The 18,619-nt window shown below is 39.3% G+C and overlaps 2 protein-coding genes across 3 annotated transcripts in view; one reads left to right on the top strand and one right to left on the bottom strand.

Moving 5' to 3' along the window:
* Positions 1–18,619, bottom strand: part of LOC141440316 (uncharacterized) — a 76,059-nt gene that overhangs the window by 35,027 nt on the left and 22,413 nt on the right. The window lies entirely within an intron of this gene.
* On the top strand, positions 3,437–11,712 carry LOC141440317 (uridine phosphorylase 1-like). Of its 2 annotated transcripts, none has more exons than XM_074104803.1 (8): positions 3,437–4,025; positions 5,152–5,289; positions 5,594–5,714; positions 6,942–7,094; positions 8,384–8,569; positions 9,210–9,345; positions 9,812–10,005; positions 11,389–11,712. In XM_074104803.1, the coding sequence occupies exons 2-8, from the start codon at positions 5,189–5,191 to the stop codon at positions 11,485–11,487; spliced, it is 990 nt and encodes a 329-aa protein (XP_073960904.1). In that variant the 5' UTR covers positions 3,437–4,025; positions 5,152–5,188; the 3' UTR covers positions 11,488–11,712. The 2 variants fall into 2 exon arrangements, with proteins under 2 accessions (XP_073960904.1, XP_073960902.1); XM_074104801.1 differs by lacking the exon at positions 3,437–4,025 and adding an exon at positions 4,036–4,195.

Below are 18,619 nucleotides of genomic sequence, written 5' to 3'. Positions count from 1 at the left end.
TTGAATCTGGATAACCCTACTGGCAGGCTTGCTCGTTGGAGTGTTCGGTTATCCGCATTTAATTTTGAGATCCGGCATAAAAAGGGTAAAGAGCATGTTTGTACCTGATGTTTTGTTCGCGCCCGTGCCGGTCGACATTGGTCTATGTACAGTCTAACGACGAGTGGTTTAATAAAGTGTATAAAGGTTGCCAGGAACGCTCTGCTTCATTTCCTGACTTAAAATTGTAAATAATAACTTGTATAAATTTAAGCCAACTAGCTCTATCCCTAACTCTGAATATGATTGGAAACTCGTTATTCCTAAGGAGATGAGGAACGATATTATTAACGAAAAATCATCCCAGCCTACTGCTGGTCACTTCGGTATCTTTAAACATATAAAAGGCTATCTCTTTCGCTATAGCTGGCCAGGCATGTATAGGGACGTTTGTAAATATATTTCTGATTGCGAAACTTGCTTAGCATACAAGTATCAAAATCATCAAACTTTAGGTGTTATGGGGAAACCAAAGAGGTTTGTCGGCCATTTCAGTGCCTGTCCATTGATTTGGTTGGTCCACTACCAATGACTCGAACTCAGAACCGCTTCATTTTAGTTGTGAATTGCTGTTTTTCTAAAATATGTCTGATATTTCCTATTAAGAAGGCCACAACTAAAATAATTTATAAAATTTTGGAAGAATACGTATTTTTAGTATACGGTATTCCTCAAACACTTATTTGGACAACGGTAGCCAGCTAATTAGTCATGAATTGCAGGAACTTTTGCTAGGTATAAAATTCCTCAAGTTCATTTTACGCCTAAATATTGTCCACAAGTAAATTTTGTCGAACGTTACAACCGTATTTTAATATCTGCTATTAGTTCGTTTGTAGAAAACGATCACAGAAATTGGGATCTACATATATCCAAAATTCAGTTTGCCATGAACTCGAGTATCAACGAAGTAACAGGCTTCAGCCCTGCGTTGCTGCTGTCTTTGGGCGCGAGCTCGTGCCGTGCGGGTCGCTATACGGCGCCGCCGACTCTACCAACGTCGACTACGACGACTTAATTTTCGCACCCCGAGATATTTACGCGGAAAACTTAGGCCACTTGTCGCCTATTTTCGACAAGGTGCAAGCTGCACTTTGGGATGCGCATTAAAAAACTGTAAATATTATAATTTGAGGCGTAAGCAAGCTGAGTTCAATGAGGGCGATGTTGTTTGGCGTCGTAACTATCAGCTTAGTGACGCTGGTAAATATTTTAGCGCCAAATTGGCACCTAAGTTGTAAAGTGTACAGTGTTGAAGAAATTGTCACCTTTGTATATGAATTAGCTGATCAAAATGGTCGTGCTATCGGAAGGTGGCATATTAAAGACTTTAAGTTGTAAATATTGTAAATTTACTGCAGTTTTTTTTTTCCATTTTCACCGAATTTTCCTCCGCCTTCTGCGTTCAGAAAATTCTCCTGGGCGCGCGGGGTACTGTAACATGGCAAACCTCCGCGGTGCGCAACTGGCCGCTTACAGAAGAAAAAAATCTAAATTCTAAATTATTGATACTCTTTTGTTTTTTCCTGTCATTGGCTCTACTATTTGGCAAGGCGTAAGCCGAAATTTGATTTTCTTTACAAGAAAATATTAATTATTTACTCGGTGATAGCTATTTCACTGACTACTACTTGTAATATAAGGGCTGCCACTATTGCAGGTATTGTAAATATTATTATATCTACTTCTAACATTTATTTCTTGTGTACATTTTGTGAAACCTAATCCAAGTCTCGTTTAGCTCTCTTTCGCTGGTCCGACACTAAAACGAGGCTTGGATGGGTGCTGCAAGCAAGCAGTAAAGCAGGGTGTTTCATTCCAGCCCTTCCTTTTCCTGCTGAATCCGAACCATCATCTCCACTTCCTCTCCGTTCTGCTGCCTCGGAGCAGATCGCCGGCGCGACTGGACGCTTCGAGGCTACCTCAACACCCTGCCCTGTTTTCCTACCTGTCCTACAAGTCTCAGGCCAGTGTTTTTTAAATTTACCTACAAGAGCAGTGCTGACTGAGATAATTGTATATATTTTTCTTTTGTATTATATTTTATTTTGTAACCACACGCCTTTTATTTCTCCGACCGGCTAGCCGGTTACAGGCCTCTTAAAACAGAGAATCGTGGGTTGACCCCCGGGGTAGCTAAAGCTAAAACGGTGAAAGAAAAACATTCGTGATGAGACCTGCACACAGCAGCGAAGTTATCTTCTGGTGTGTGTGAAGTTCGCAATCCACACACACAAAAACACACACACATACACGGACGCACGCTAGAAGGAAATAGTATTTTATGCAACTGTATCGTAATAGAGGTCCTTAAAACACGAGTGTGAGTTTATGAAACGAGTCGTAGCCGAGTTTCATAATAGGATCACATGAGTGTTTTAAGGCATAATTACGTACAGTAGCATACAATAATTTATCTATATCCATATATTAAATCCTCTTTCATGTGTTCAAGAACCATTGAGAATGACCTGCATTAACGAGAACTAGGTAGGTATGTCTGCCCCACGAGCTGCGCCCGCTGCGCCCGCTGCGCGCGCGACGACGAGCTGCTGCACTTGGTCGCGGCCCCCCCGCGCTGTAATGATGTATGAAATCTCATTACGATACAGATTTCTGTATCGTAATGGTTGTTCATAATAGAATCCAATGTCGTAATGCTGGTCATTACCTATGGTTTTTGAACGCATAATTGAGGATTTACTATATGGGTGTAGATAAACTAATATAAGGTGTGGTAATTTGCGAATTATAAACAACAAGTGATAGCTAATTGCTAATTAACCTTGTCTTTAGAATTCTAAAGATTATCGCTAACAATGACACTAATTATCATCGTAATGTACGACGAGCGTTAATTATCACCACTTAACTAGCTTAATTGCTTAATTAAGATTAACTTTAGTAGGAGTAATTAAAATGTTACAACGATTTTACAATCAATTATCTATAATATATATAATAAATATTTATCTAATACATAATTAATCTATAATAAGTATATAATTATCTATAGCGAAGCCGTGGTGGCCTATATAGTGGTTTGACCTATCGCCTCTCACGCACAGGATCGTGGGTTCAAACCCCTAGCTCGCACCTCTGAGTTTTTCGAAGTTCATTTGTGAAATAACATTTGAAATTTACCACGAGCTTTGCAGTGAAGGAAAACATCGTGAGGAAACCTGCACACACCTGCGAAGCCATTCAATGGTGTGTGTGAAGTTCCCAATACGCACTAGGCCCGCGTGGGAACTACGGCCCAAGCCCTCTCATTCTGAGAAGAGGCCTGTGCCCAGCAGTGGGTCGTATATAGGCTGGGATGATGATGATGGTAATGATCTATAATTCCTTAGACTTTAGTACGTGGCGGCTGAGTGACAGTTTTCGTTAGATAGGCACTTGTCCCACTGCCGACGATGAGCGAGAAGCGAGTAGAGCGAGTAACTAGAAACGAGTGGGCGAGCAGCGAGAAGCGAGTGTAGTTTTGTCGCTCGGCTGTAAGCGAGTGTTCGCGTGCGACGGGCGATTACTCGCTCCTCTCGATTCGCTCGTGCGGGGCGGCCGCCAAGCTGACATCGCTGAGCGAGTATCTATAGCTCAGCGAGTTTTATAGCTCTAGTCGCTGCGACAAAAGATGTAAGAGCGAGTTCTTGCCGACAGTGTGAACAGCCAGCGATCAACTATTAATATATGTGTCTCTTTTACTCACACAGGATCTTATATCTTTTGTTCGTTTCTTGAGCGAGAAAATAGTCGATAGCCAATCGTTTCCTCGCTGGCGGTGAGACAAGTGCCATAATCTGGAAAGTGGGAGGATTGGGAGTTGGACAATCTGAGAAGTGGGAGAATTGTGCCACAATTGTGGAACAATTAAGAAGCCAGTCCCTAGCACCTGACGTGAGCTCGAGCAAGTCGCTCAAGAGTCGCGAATCGAGTTATTGCGGCGTCACAGCACTGACCACACACACAAACTTACTCAGTAATAGGTACATAAGTTTTAGTCCGCTTACCACACTCGGTCAGATCAGACGTTCAAGTGCCAGTGATAAACTGACACGATAGTGTAACTGGTAGTGAAACGTTAGATAAAAAGTTAAAATTAGCTATAGGACTGACTGCTCGGAAGTTCGCCCGGCGATTCTACCGAAACGTCGAAGTAAGTAAACGAATTTTTTGCGAAATAAATCTAAGTAAAAGTGAAATTAAGAGTTAGAAAAAAAACAAATGTTTAAATTACGAACGTTAGTTATATCAAAATTACGGAAGACTAGCTTTAGCTTAGGTACGCCTGCGAAAAATTAGTTTGTCTCTATCCCACAGGAACTTTTCAATTTACTGGGATATACTATACATATTATGCCTTATATGTGCTTCCCTGGATTTCAGACTATCTTTATACAAAATTTCATAAAAATCTGTTCAACGGTTTAAACGTGAAACGACAGACAAACGAGTTACTTTCGCATTTATGTATGTACCTACCTTGGTTTTTCGCTATAGGTGTGTTCGTAGAAAGGTACTTATATGTTATCTTTACGTAGGTACTATAAAAAAATAATTATCAAAACAGACTACTCTGTACTACAGACTATTGGTCATGTATTACAATCAGTGACTGATCAATCAACCATTCCCTGTTTTCCTACCCTTAGGGTAGGATTTTTTTCCAAATTTATATGGGACCACCCTCGGGGTATACGCTTTCCAATAAAAAAAGAACTATGGGCCGGACTACTCTGTAAAAAGTTATGCGTGATACATAAAAAAAATATACGCTTTGACTAGAGAACCTCCGCCTACTCCGTTTTTTTCGTCGGTCAATGTAATTTCTCGCCATTGTACGCTTGGACCTTATAAACTGACTAGTTGACGCGTTCGTCCGCGTTGAGTACGTTTATCGCTATCCAGCAGGAATTAAGCAATTTTCCGGGATAAAAACTATAGTCCTTCCCTGGGGCTAAAACTATCTGTATAGTATACCGAATTTCATCTCAGTCGGTCCAGCGATTAAGACGTGATGAGATAACAAATACAAACAAAGAAACATACTTAAAAACTTTCTCATTTATAATATTAATGGGATGGGATTTATCTGTCGGATGTATTTTACAGAAATCAAGGGTCAGGCCAGGCAAGAAGATAAGCAAGAATGCAGTGCAATTGTGACCACCTTGTGTCTGCTAGAGCAGGCCACTACTTCAACTGCATCTCTGTCTGGGACGAGAAAGAAATGGGCTTTCCGTGTCCAAAGTAAGTTTTTTTTTTTATAAATTGACTTTAGCCCTTTATAACGTGAAACTGGTTGAAACATGATTGTGTAATCTCCTCAAAATAAATGATTCAACTATTTAAAATTGTAAAGGAATTGGCTTGGACCACCTAGTAAATATTTTAATATCTACGCCTACTAATCGTGCTAAGAAAGAGATTTGAGCCGTTTTATTTGAAAACATTCAAAAAACAACACGAAACATTAAAAAACGAAAAACAAATCACTAACGGAAAAACAAAGTAAAACATAGGAAAATGTTGCCATTCTGTGCCATTATTGCAGGAATGCCGATGGCTCGCTGCGCCTGCGCAACGCACACTTAAAGCAGTTGGACTGTGACGTGTTGTACCACCTCGGCCTTGACACCAGCACCGACCTGCGTGCCATGTTCGAAGACGTCAAGGTACTCGAATTCCCTCTGCATCAATGAAAACCAATCAATCTACATCAAACAATTGGGTACTTTACTCACCCGCGACGTTGTGACAGCTACGGCATCGGGCATCTGTACGCTATTTCTTCGAGTCATCATCATCATCATGTCAGCCGAAAGACGTCCACTGCTGGACATAGGCCTCCCCCACTCAGACCGGTCTTGTGCTTTCCGCATCCACCACGATCCCACGATCTTAACCAAGCCGTCGCTCCATCTTGTTGGAGGCCTACCGACAGCTCGTCTCCTGGTCCGCGTACGCCATTCGAGAACCTTCTGACCCCATCGGCCATCAGTCCTGCGAGCAATGTGCCCCGCCCACTGCCACTTAAGTTTAGCAATTCTTCGGGCTATGTCGGTAACCTTAGTTCTAATGCGGATATCATCATTTCTAATTCTATCCCGCAGAGAGACACCGAGCATGGCATAGTATACTTCGAGTAGAAATGAAAAAAAAAAAAAAACTCACCGCTGTGATTTAATTGAACAAAGATTGAACAAAGATTGAACAAAGATTGAACACGAAAAAACGTTACTCAGTTAGTTTCTGGGTTTCTGGGTTGGTTTAGCGCCATCTATCGGATGTTTTGTTAAACTTTCGCTAATACATTGGTCTGAGGCCGTATTTGTCTAACGCGCTGACGTTCGCGACCGCATTCACCATCTCTTTCTGTCTTCGTCTTATGCCGTGTGACAGAGTGATACCAAATGTGTTAGACAATGGGCATTTCTACCTACAGCTGTACCTTGACTTCATCTCTCCGATTTCAACAAAATTTGGGAGGTAGACTCAGTCCATGATTCTGAGCTGGAAAACTCGTAACAAAACGGACACATCCATACAATATTTTGGGGCCACATCTGGAGACCCTGTTTTTCCAGTTCGGAATCATGGACTGAGTCTACCTACCAAATTTTGTTGAAATCGGACAGATAAACTCAGGGTACAACGGTAGAATATAGAAATGCCCCAATAAGGCATATCTAATAATGTAAATGGAACAAATATGTGGTCACTCCTCCACCTCCGCACTATAAGGATACCTACACACAAATTACACAAACTCAACTATCACCACCACACTACACTGACGCGTTTCGAACTCAACCAGAGTTCATCCTCAGAGCAGCCGTTCACCATGCTATCAGGTGTTAAAACGCCTTAAACGCCTTTGAATATTTAGTACTTTGTTTCAGTTTGTCTGTATGGGCGGCACCAAGCACCGCATGCGTGAATTTGCGATCCACATGTGCCGGGTCCTCGGGGTTGAAGAGACGAAACTTCTTAACCTGACTAAGCACGCGCATCGTTATGCCATGTACAAAGTGGGGCCAGTACTGTCGATTAGTGTAAGTTTTTGCATAAAAATGTACAGTAACTAGACCCTTCCAAGTTGTAGTCTAGAAGGTTTGAAAGGTGTACAATCAGTAGCTAAGTGGGTGAGCAGTTGTGGCGCTCAAAGTACCTTGACAGTAGAGTCGTGTGTAGAACATTTTAAGAACATACCGTAGCCGCTCATCTACTTCTGCTGCTGACCGTACGTATACTCCATCCAACTGAATCGTGACCCACCGTAGAAAAAGTCACAGTGACATTGCAATGCTTGACAAGGGAATTTATTAAGACACTTACTGTGAGAACGTTCTACGGTGGGTCAGGAATGAATTGGTTCTGTACCTTTTGCTGAGCTGCCTCTCTAGTAGGGTCTGCCTGCTCGCTTTGTTTTCAGTAAACTCTAAATCTATCAGAAGCTTACAATTTTATTTAGTAGAGTTAACAGTATATTAATAACACACACATACACAGTATAATACTCGCTAGAGTTTTTTAGTCTCAAGTGTAGGTAAGTTTTTGACGCAAAAACATCTCGAAAGCGTAAACGTTAACTTCTGCTGGGCAGAATTTCTAATATAGGCCAAGTGGGCAAAACTTTACGATAATTTATACGACTTCTGTCAACACGCGCCCATATACCTACTAGGGATGCACGTTACGATTCGATTCATAAGGTAGGTATTAATTTGTTATATTATAAGTATTGAATATTTATTACCTATCTCCAATTTTTAATGAAGACAGATCGATTATAAACGGATGCCGCAACAAATTCACATTATTTCACATGTTACCAAGCGAAGTAAATAGATATACACACAAAAATCAGAAACATGATGCGGATAGTTTAGAAAAAGTCTTCATTGATTTTAAGTAGCTAAATTTTATTTATTTTACATTGTTTAATGCTGTATGTATCGTCCTGTGTGAATAATAGTGTTATTTTATTGTGATTATACCGTGGATCCAACGATTATATATATCCAATGTGTGGTCAGATTTAATGTTTAAAATGCGTTTTATTTATCAAAATAAATACATATTTTGAACCGATTTCTGATAGGATCCGATTTTTACGAGATCGATTCAAGAGTATGCGATTCGTGTGGATCGTTTCAGAGGTTTACGATCCATTACAATTCAAAAGATCGATTCAAAGTGAAAAATCGTGCATCCCTAATTCTCTACCATATACGGGACATCAATCTACCCGTCATCATGAAAACCGTCTTATGAACAAACTGGCAGCTCCTGTGGCGGCGCGTAACAGCAACAAACTGCACATAATATTACGTCTTTTCAGCACGGAATAGGTATTCCGTCAATGTCAGTGGTCCTGCAAGAAGTCCTAAAGCTGCTGCACTACGCGGGGTCGCGCGACCCCGTGTTCTTCCGGATCGGGACAAGCGGGGGTCTCGGCGTGCCCCCGGGCTCGGTGGTCGTCTCCGCCTGGGGGCTGAGCGGGACGCTTGAGAAGAGCTATGACGTTGTAAGTCCTTGTTAGTAAGTACTAAGTACCATCATTATATATTTCAGCCTTTATAATTTATTACCTTGTCGCTGTCACTTCATGTTTGAACTTTTGCATAAAGTTTGTCAGATGATTATGATAAGCATTTTATGAGAAGCAGTACAAGTCATACCGTGATGATGGGTCCCACTGAAAAGCAGCGTTGTGGCTTGCCGCAACATTATGCTGAGTGGGTCCCAATTTATACTATTCGATGTTTTTTTTTTAATTCTCTCGCTCTCTCTCTCTCTCTCTCTCTCTCTCTCTCTCTCTATATGTTTGGGGTTTCTCTACGGAAGCGAATCAGAAATAAGGAGATAAGTAGAACAACGAGTTAGGTACCGACATAGCCTAGCGAATTAGCTCGTTGTAATGGCAATTGGCAGGCCATAATAATAGCACGGAGAGCAGATGGCTGTGGGTCGAAAAGTTCTCGAATGGAGACATCTTCACATCCAGTTGTACGACATAATAGATCCATTTCTTAATGTGTTTTAACTTCAGTATATATCAACGGGAAAACTGTAAAATTAAACTCAGAACTCGAGACGAAAAATCTTTGAAGTTATCCAACTTAATTAAATTAATCTTAATCAGAGTACGTAATCTATTATTTCAGCCTGTGCTCGGTAAGATCCGCAAGCTGCCTTCGTTCTTCGACGAGCGCCTCTGCCAGGAGGTGGCGGCGGCGGCATCGGGTGACGGGTACAGCACTTACATCGGTGGAACCATGGCTGCTGATGATTACTACAGAGGTCTGTTGTTCGTTGTTCTTAAGTTACATATTTCAATAGCCGTTACGCGACTCCTTCCGCGCAGAATTCGTTTTGGTATGCAATTTTCCGGGACTCAAACTAGGTATCTGTTCACCGAATTTCATCTAAATCGGTTCAGTGGCTTATCACGTGAAGTAAAAACAAATAGACTAGAAACTTTTCGCATTTTATTATAATAATTAGTGGATGAAAATAATGCTCTCAGGGTAAAAATGAATTGATTATTGCGGTAAATAATAATGGTGAATATAAGGTTTCATTGTTAGGGTTCCGTACCTCAAAAATAAAAAAAGCGTCATAGTTTCATTTGCATATTGTCTGATTCATGTTTTTCCGTCTGTCACAGCTAATTTAGTCGGAAAACGATAAAATTATATATGTGGAAATTGGTAGACTCACTCAGTCTTTTTTTTTATCAAAACTTAAGCATTTTCCTACTTCTCAGGTCAAGCTCGCTTAGACGGTCCTCTGTGCGACTACACTGAGGCGGAAAAAATGGCGTTTCTGCGAACTCTCTCAGAGCTCGGCGTGAGGAACATAGAGATGGAGGCGACCGCCTTTGCTGGGTATACCAGGGAGGCAGGAGTGCGAGCGGCTGATGTCTGCGTGACGCTTCTAGACAGGCTACAGGGCGATCAGGTTCGTAGATTTGCGGATAGATGGCGCTAGTGACAAAACATTGAATGCTATCTATCTATATACATACATGACTATGTGTTGATTGTAAACATACAGAGGAAAACTTTGCATGTTTATTTCATTGTTTGTATGGAAAGAATAATTTTTAAAATCACAGAACCAATTTAAACACATTCATTGTATTCCGGTAAAAAGCTAAACGTACCCCGATTAACTAAAGATCGTTTTTATGCCAGGAAATTTAAAATTCCCGCGGGACGCACACAAGTAGCAGGCATCAGCTGGTGTTTTACTATTGTTTAGGAAAACACTTTTTTATGACATTCGCCCTGTGGTGCTGTCAAAATTGATCAAACTTTAAACACACATCCTAGTGTTTACTAATTTTAATTCCTGACAGTGCTGACATGTATGTTCAACGTAGTTACATTCAGTTTGTCGTAGTTTGTAACTTTGATCATAGATGGCGTTGTATTCAAAGAGTTACGAGAAGAGAGGACTGATAGTGTGAAAATAGGTCAGCTTAGATGTATAGGTACGTTAAGGCTGGAAGATTTTTTTTAAGGGGAAAATAAATTATTTACGGTATTAGGGTAAGGCTCCTTTTAAGATACACTTAAAAATGGACCAAAGACGTGCCGCGTCGGATAAGCAAAGCAAGAACGATTTGAGAATAAGAAAGAACGACGAAGTATACACGTTGTAACCTAACCATGATCTTTTACTTAAACAGGTGATAGTGTTGCTTAAACTGAACAACTTTCTCCAAGGAACATAGGTCGAAAAAACGAAAAAAAAACAGACCCCCGTACAAAATGTATTGGTTAGCTGACCGACTTACTATGGAAAGGCGAAAAAAAAATCGTTTTTCGATCTATGTTCCTTGGAGAAAGTTGTTCAGTTTAAACAACACTAGGTTCCACCCTGTATAACGAGACTACAAGTACTTTTAAAAGCTGTTGAGAGTAAAATTTATCCGACTATCTAGGTATTAGAGATGCAAAAGTCTGTATGTGCGTGCGTGCTTGTGTTTGTTACTACGTAGCGTTAAAACGCCTGAACGGATTTAAATGAAATTTGGTATAAAGATAACTAAATCTTGTTAATAATACCAACGAGTACATAGGTACTCGTAGGTTACTTTTTATTCCGATATCCTCATAGCATCGAGATAAAATCCTGATATCTCAACTACTTAGAAAAGTGAAATTAGGCATGAGTGTTTTTTATACAACGTTAAACGATATATTTTTGGAAATTTTTGCAAAATTGCGAGAGAAGAGCAGTTTTGGAAAATTTGGTAAAACTCAAAGCGACAAGCCAAGGAGATACTTAGAGAATAAAAAATGTCGAAGTGACACTATAATGATTTATTATTTTTAGGTGACCTCAAGCAAATCAACAATGATGGGGTGGCAGATGCGTCCCATAGAACTAGTGGGGCGGTACATCGCGGAACACTGCCGCAGTCAGCAAGCTTAGCTTAGTTTAGAAGACAAATTTGGGATTGTATTTAGTCGTATATAGTGAATAAAAATAGGAGTATTGTATGTTTAGGCGTGCAGGAAAAAAATAAGTGGGGGAATAAATGGACCTTATGCGGGATTACTTGAACTTCTTTACTAATCTCCAACTGAAATACAACTGCACTAAAACTGACTATTAAACTTGACAATTGACATTGACGTGACACATGAGAGAGACATATTTAACATTCTTTTGCTAAATATGTGTGAATTAAACAGTAATTAGGGACTTTGAAAAAAAAACGTAGATTAAGGATCTTTACGCTGTTTTACTGCTAATAATTAATTATCTTAACTCTTGATTATCTTTTAAACAGAATGAATGAGTTAGGTGTCTTAGAGAAATTAACTTCATTTGACTTGTAGGTGTATATCGTTAGTAAAAAAAACCAATGTTATACAATACTTAAGTGATCCGATTTTCCTTGCTCGTCGGTGTAGAATTGTAAATGTCTTCTAGATAAAATTTAAGACGATATTCTTGATATATACCTACGAAATGACTTTGTTTTAATGGAATTAATTATGACCTGGGCCCATAACCTATACTATACAATACTGAGAAACTTATGAAAATAAAAAAAAACTAAAGGTGGCGCCATTAGCGACTAAGTAGGTACTATTGCATAAAATTATTTTGATATACCTAATATTTTAATAAATCCTATACATATATTGGAAATTAGAAAGTTTGTAGGCTTGTGGGTTTGTTTGTGGTTCAAACACGATTAAACTGCTGCAGTTTGGCATGTAGACCATGACTTTGAAAACGAATATCCCACTAATCTTGTAAATGCGAAAGTTTGTTTGTTTGTTACACGTCTAAACCACTGAACTGATTTAGATGTAATTCGGTATACGGATAATTTGAGTCCCGGGGAAGGACGGATAGTTTTTATCCCGGGAAATTGCAAAGTCCCCGCGGGATAACGATGAATGAATTCTACGCGGACGGAGTCGCGGGCAACAGCTAGTAGGTATATATTTTGCGGCGGAAAAAGCTTAATATGTAATTTGTAGGCACAGAAACTAGAAGAAGCAGAAGAAATCGCAGGCGAAAACTAGTTATTACTAAAAACCGTGACACGCAAATTTAAAGCAACATTCGATTAAGACATTTCTTGCTTATCTCGCCGTAATAGACTAAGGACGACTTGTAGACTTTTTTAAATCTCGATTTAAGGCTTAAACTGACAGTTCTTGTATGGATCTGACAGGACTTAAGACCACTTAAACCTAGATTAAAAAGCCTGCAAGTGGACGTAAGAATAATTGAAAGCAAGCTGCTCGAACGCTCACTCGCAAACCAGTCAGACTATGACCCCCCGGCGCACCATTTCACAGTAAATATCGCACTTTTGTCCTTAGCAGGTAGAACGTCGGCTTACTGCGACAGGGTTCTACATTGGGTTTTTGTAAACGTAGATTACTTTCGCTGATCACAAAAGCCTAGAACGACGTCTGGAGATCATCGAGTCGGGCGGTAATGGAATTATCTGCCCTATTCACAAATTATCTGAATTTTACTGTAAAAAAATCTCATTTTTTTAGCTGCGGTAGGTAATGGCAATTGTCCGTGCCGTGGCTGGTTTTAGAATTGGAAGCCTTTTCCGAGAGTGTCGTGAATGGCGACTAAGGGACCTAATGGTGCTCCCACATTGGCTGTTATAAATGTTACAAAACGCTTTATAACTAATTGTAACAAATGTTATACATTGTTATAATCCTACTAATCCTACTAAAATATTATCCTACCTACTTAGTACGAGTATATTATAAATGCGAAAGTTTGTGAGTGAGTTTATGTTTGTTACTCCTTCACGTTGAAACGGCTGGACGGATTTGGATGAAATATGGTATGTAGATAGCTGGACATCTGGAACAAAACATAGGCTACTTTTTATTCCGATATTCCCACGGGATAGAGATAAATCTGGAAATAACAACCGCTAGGCTTAGTCATGAAATTTTGGACAGTTGTTGTTTACATAACCTCAATGAAGACAGTTATATACATTTTGGGAATTCCCAGGGAAATTTTGTAAAATCCCGGAATTTCAATTGTAACTAACAGATCGAATAGTTTACGCGTGCGAAGCCGAAACTCTAGTGTTATATAACTTTTAAAATGTTATACAACAAATTTGCATTTGCAATATGCAATTGCTATGCGGTGTTTATAACATTTTTTATATACCAATGTGGGGAGCATTTAAAACATCTAACCAGTTGCAACAAAAGCTATAAACTATAGCGTTAGACAATCTTATGTGTTTATTTCTATTACACTTTAAAGTTTATTCGAAGAAGCAATGTAGGTATAGCAAAATGTTTGATGTTTGTAGCGTGACAAGCGACTTCAATTGGACTCTAGGATGGTGTACATTGATAAGATAACACTATTTAATTTGTATGACAAAAGGAAAATCTAAGGCTGCGTTCAGACACGGCGGGAATCGCGCGGTTTTGAGCGCACCGTCTCTTTACAGAGTATTGCTTGAGAAAGAGACGATGTGCTAAAACCACGTGACTCCCGCCGTGTCTGAAAGCAGACTTAAGATCCCATTTTTTTAAAGTCGCTTAACTAATATTGTCCAGTCTGACGAGTATGATATATGTTTTAATTATTTGCTCCTATTAGAGGCCACACCTGGTAAGCATGCATACCTACACTGTTCCTACACTGCCCTTTAATTTCCGTTAACTTGAGATAAACCTACTCATTTAGTTCGACGTCTTTATTTATTTCTCCCGTCCTCTTGCCAAATGTTCCGTGTTGTTTATTTAGGTCCTTCGTCAGTTGACCAGTGTATTTGCTTTACAAGTAAAACGGACGAGCAAACATGTTAGCTGATTTTCTTCTTGAACATTGATTTCATACAGCGCAAAGTTATAGGGTATTGTCCATGATTGTGTCATTTTAATGTATCGTATCTGCCAACGCCAAGTGGAACCAACACACCAACAAGTCGTACGTTAGGGGTGACTCTTTCCCGTCCCGGATAATACCGGGATGGAAATACCGACCCTATTTTTCGTGTACACGCCCATAGAAGCTCCTGTCAGTTAGCTCAGAAGCTCATGGGCGTGTACACAAAAAACAGGGCCGGTATTTCCATGTCGGTGTTATTCGGGCCGGAAAAGAGTGTCACCCGTAGGTACGTTAGTATGGACGGCTTAATACAGCGCGTCAGTATTGCCAGCAACTAATGTAGAATTTGCTGAACTACTTTTGAATTTTTGCCAGTTGACGAACGGCCATATGTATACAGTTAACAGTTGGTAGTTCTGCGAGCGTTTCAACTGCTATCAGTTTCCTCAGGCTTATACTGAAGAAAGGAGTCCAGTAGAATAGAAGGATTTTATAAAACGATATGGTGTGGATGCGGTACAATTACTAGTTATTTATGTGGCTGGTGCATAATGAGAGGCATTAAAGTACGAGCGTGGTTTTATGAAACGAGCCGAAGGCGAGTTTCATAATAAGATCACACGAGTGTTTTAATGCCTAATTATGTATAGCCGCATACATAACTTTATCTACATGCATATCATAAGTTTTCTATAATATGTTCAGATATGGCCTGTATTTTTAAGTTAGTGTTACTGATAACTAGTTTGTAGTACCTACCAAGGCTTAAATAAAACAGATAATAAAAAACTAAAGTTTTGTTTATAATAATAATTATTATCTACATGCATGTCATAAGTTTTCTACAATATGTACAGATATGCATTGTTAAAAGAAGTATTACCGGTACTTTAATGTAAACATTAAGATGCACCCGCAGATACCAGGTTTCTTAATAAAGGCCATTTGTTAGTCGTTTCTGAACATATAATAGGGAAGTTATGATATGCAAATTTCTTGCTTACGGTCTCTCATTTCTTCAATACATTCGTAATGGCTACGGAACTCTATTTTGGGCGTGTCCGACACGCTCTTGGCCGGTTATTAGTAGCATTTGTTTAGTATTACACTTTTTGGATTGTGAGTGATATGATATAACATATAACGCAACAGCGTAAAAAGGCAAAAGAATATTTACTACGTGTTTAACAAATTTACGATAACTACCTTGAATTTTTCGGAAATGCAACGCTTTGATTGTCAATATTTATTAAATAAAACATATCAAGTTACATAAATTCAATTAAATAATAGAAAAGTAAGACAAATAGGCACACACACACACACAATCAGTCAAATAACCCGCCTCGCGCCATACCAGGTACAAAGGTGCCCAATTGATAGGTACACTCACCGCGTTGCCGCATTGAACAGCGATGGAATCTTTGTATGAGAAACTTTCTTTATGTCGACAGCGCTTGGAGAAGCACGCATCACGGAATGAAGAAGAATTGGATTCTATTTCCTGTATTTCTGCCTGATAGGTAACTAAAACACACACACACACACACACACACACACAAACATCACGCCTGTATTCCCAATTGAGGTAGGCAGAGCACACGAAACGTTACCAAAAAAAGGTACAATAGTGACAGGTTGCTAGCCCGTCCCTTAAGGTATACCTTAACCTATATCCTTTGTCGCCTCTTACGACAACGACATTCACGGGAGAAATGGAGAGGTGTAATTCTAGCCCGACACCACACGGGGGAAAAACTGTATCAGAATATTCGGATATTTTTACAAAAAGTGTAAAAAAATGAGACGGTTGAAACGCTCGTATTATTGCCTTGGCTGGCTTATTGGTCTTTTAGTCTTCGAAACACAATGAATACTATTTTAAATTAGAAATGTTTCGGGTTATAAAAAAAAAAATAGTTTATTCATTAACTCGGTGAAGGAAAACATCGTGAGGAAACCTGCACAAACCTGCGAAGTAATTCAATGGTGTGTGTGAAGTTCCCAATCCGCACTGGGCCCGCGTGGGAACTACGGCCCAAGCCCTCGCATTCTGAGAGGAGGCCTGTGCCCAGCAGTGGGACGTATATAGGCTGGGATTATTATTACTTATTAACTTAAGACTTAACACCAAAGCTGAGTTGGTGCCTCTTTTTAAGCATTAATATGCTTGTGTTAAGAGACACCGCTCCTCAACATAGCAACTGTATAATTTTAGGTGTACAGGTACTTTAAAGACATTTACATTAAAAACCTTCATAACATTAATTTTCTTTCAACAGACAAAGAACACATTGTATTTCTTTGTTCGTGTCAACTTCCAACTATTCATTTTATTTGCGGCCTTAATCGATACACATATAACTCACCTATTTGTGACACTGAACACAACCCTACTACAGTCCAATAGGGATGTCACACATTGAACTTGACACTGCACAAACACAGATTTTTCTTTCACAAGATGCAGCGCTACTGTTTATTTATCACCTTAGAAACCGACTACTGTTAGACGACGGAACCGCCAAAAGCGCTTGAAGCGATGGGTAGTACATTCCGTGCGCAAAAGCCCTCTTTCCCACCAACCGCTACGGCAGTTCGTAGCACGTATTCGTAGCGGCCGCCCGCTACGCCGTAGCTGACACCGTCTTTTGTTTTTGTAACCCAATTTTCTTTATGAAAACCGCACCCCGCGGCTACGAAAAGTGTGTTTGTGTGGTTGTAAAGTGTGTTGAATTAGTGAGGGATGGTTAACGATGTAATTGTGCGGTCGAGTGCGTTATTGCGCTAAGCTGGCGCGTGGGTCGTGTTTTTTTTAAATGTGTGGCTTGTGCAAAGTGCGTTTTTGGGATTTTGGAAATATTGTAATGACACGTAAGTACATAAGTAAATAAAAAAAAACATATTTTTTTGAGCAATTACAAAGAACCACTCCGAGTGCAATTAGTTTTCGTTCCGCAAAAGTAAGGAAATTTTAGGAAATATATCCGAATTTTCATTAGCAGTTTTACCCGTCTTATAAGTGAGTAACTATGGCAGTATTTCATTATTAAGGACATTCCCTTTGTCATTTCATATTTTTACTTCTGTTTTAGGCCAGCACGATACATTTTTCTGAATGCCATGTTTAAGAAAGCAATATTTTTTTTTACTTCTAGTAGGTACATACTTACAGCGTCTCATCTCATCTCAATCCATCTCTACACCTCCCAGTCTGGTGCCATGCTAGGCCAAACCCTCGCAAAATAAATCATCCAAGTCGTTAGATTTCAAAAAAAAAACTTTTCTTACAAAATGATCCATTCGATCATGTATCTATTCTAGATAGCTTCGAGCACGGATGTTAGGGATGTAACATTTCGGATCTGGATATGGATACGGATATATGTCAAACATAATACCGGTTTCGGTTACGTTTCCGGTTTTAATTTATTACGGATTATCCGATAGTTTCGGTTTTGGTTACGGATATTGGATTTTTAAGGAAGTGTAAAAGTAAAATACAAATAGGAATAAATAAAAATACAATAAAAAATAATTAAAAAAAAAACAACTTAAACCTATACCTACAAACTAAGGCTTAAAAACCTACCCATATAATTGTGTAATTTTTTATTGTATTTTTATTTATTTTCTTTTGCACAATAAAGAGTTTGCTTTCTAATATAGGAATATAGACTTTACGAGTAGTAAATTACGACTTAGCAATAGAAAAATGCCATGACAATTCCGCTCTCTGGACATAATTTAAATCGGATCTGTTATACAAAAAAATAGGCGGGCGTTAAGGCTATAAAAAAAACTAAAAATTGATAAATCATCACCAGAAAATTATTTCACAGTTGATATTTCGGGGAATGCCGTGATAGAAATTTGTCTTGCGATAACCAGGAATTGACCTACTGGTTAAAATTAGATCAGACGGGTTAAGGGTTAAGTTACGTATCTTGCGGGAACTTCGTTCGATCGAAGAGTCTAGACCAAGAGTCGGCATCTCTCAGAAGGCCCATAATGATAGGAGATAGTAAAGCGTGCGTTTGTCAATTAACACACCTTACCTTAGTCATTTGTGCATGAGCTATGACTATTTGTGTTCCTGTAAATGAATACATATTTACTTATTTCAATGATCTAGGATTCATATTAGGTAATCTTATTATAAATGAGAATGTTTGCAAATGCGTGTGCGATACTAAAATACTGATCAAAACGAACC

This window comes from Choristoneura fumiferana, chromosome 22 (assembly GCF_025370935.1).
Source record: "Choristoneura fumiferana chromosome 22, NRCan_CFum_1, whole genome shotgun sequence".
NCBI classification, from domain to species: domain Eukaryota; kingdom Metazoa; phylum Arthropoda; class Insecta; order Lepidoptera; family Tortricidae; genus Choristoneura; species Choristoneura fumiferana.
The sequence above is the reverse complement of the archived record's forward strand: the minus strand, read 5'-3'. Positions and strand labels throughout refer to the sequence as shown.

Bases quoted from the DNA above. Each gene is read 5' to 3' on its own strand.
- LOC141440317 (XM_074104803.1), top strand. From the start codon at position 5,189: ATGCAGTGCAATTGTGACCACCTTGTGTCTGCTAGAGCAGGCCACTAC. The intron at 5,290-5,593 runs GTAAGTTTTTTT...CCATTATTGCAG, and splicing joins ATGGGCTTTCCGTGTCCAAA to GAATGCCGATGGCTCGCTGC. The intron at 5,715-6,941 runs GTACTCGAATTC...ACTTTGTTTCAG, and splicing joins CCATGTTCGAAGACGTCAAG to TTTGTCTGTATGGGCGGCAC.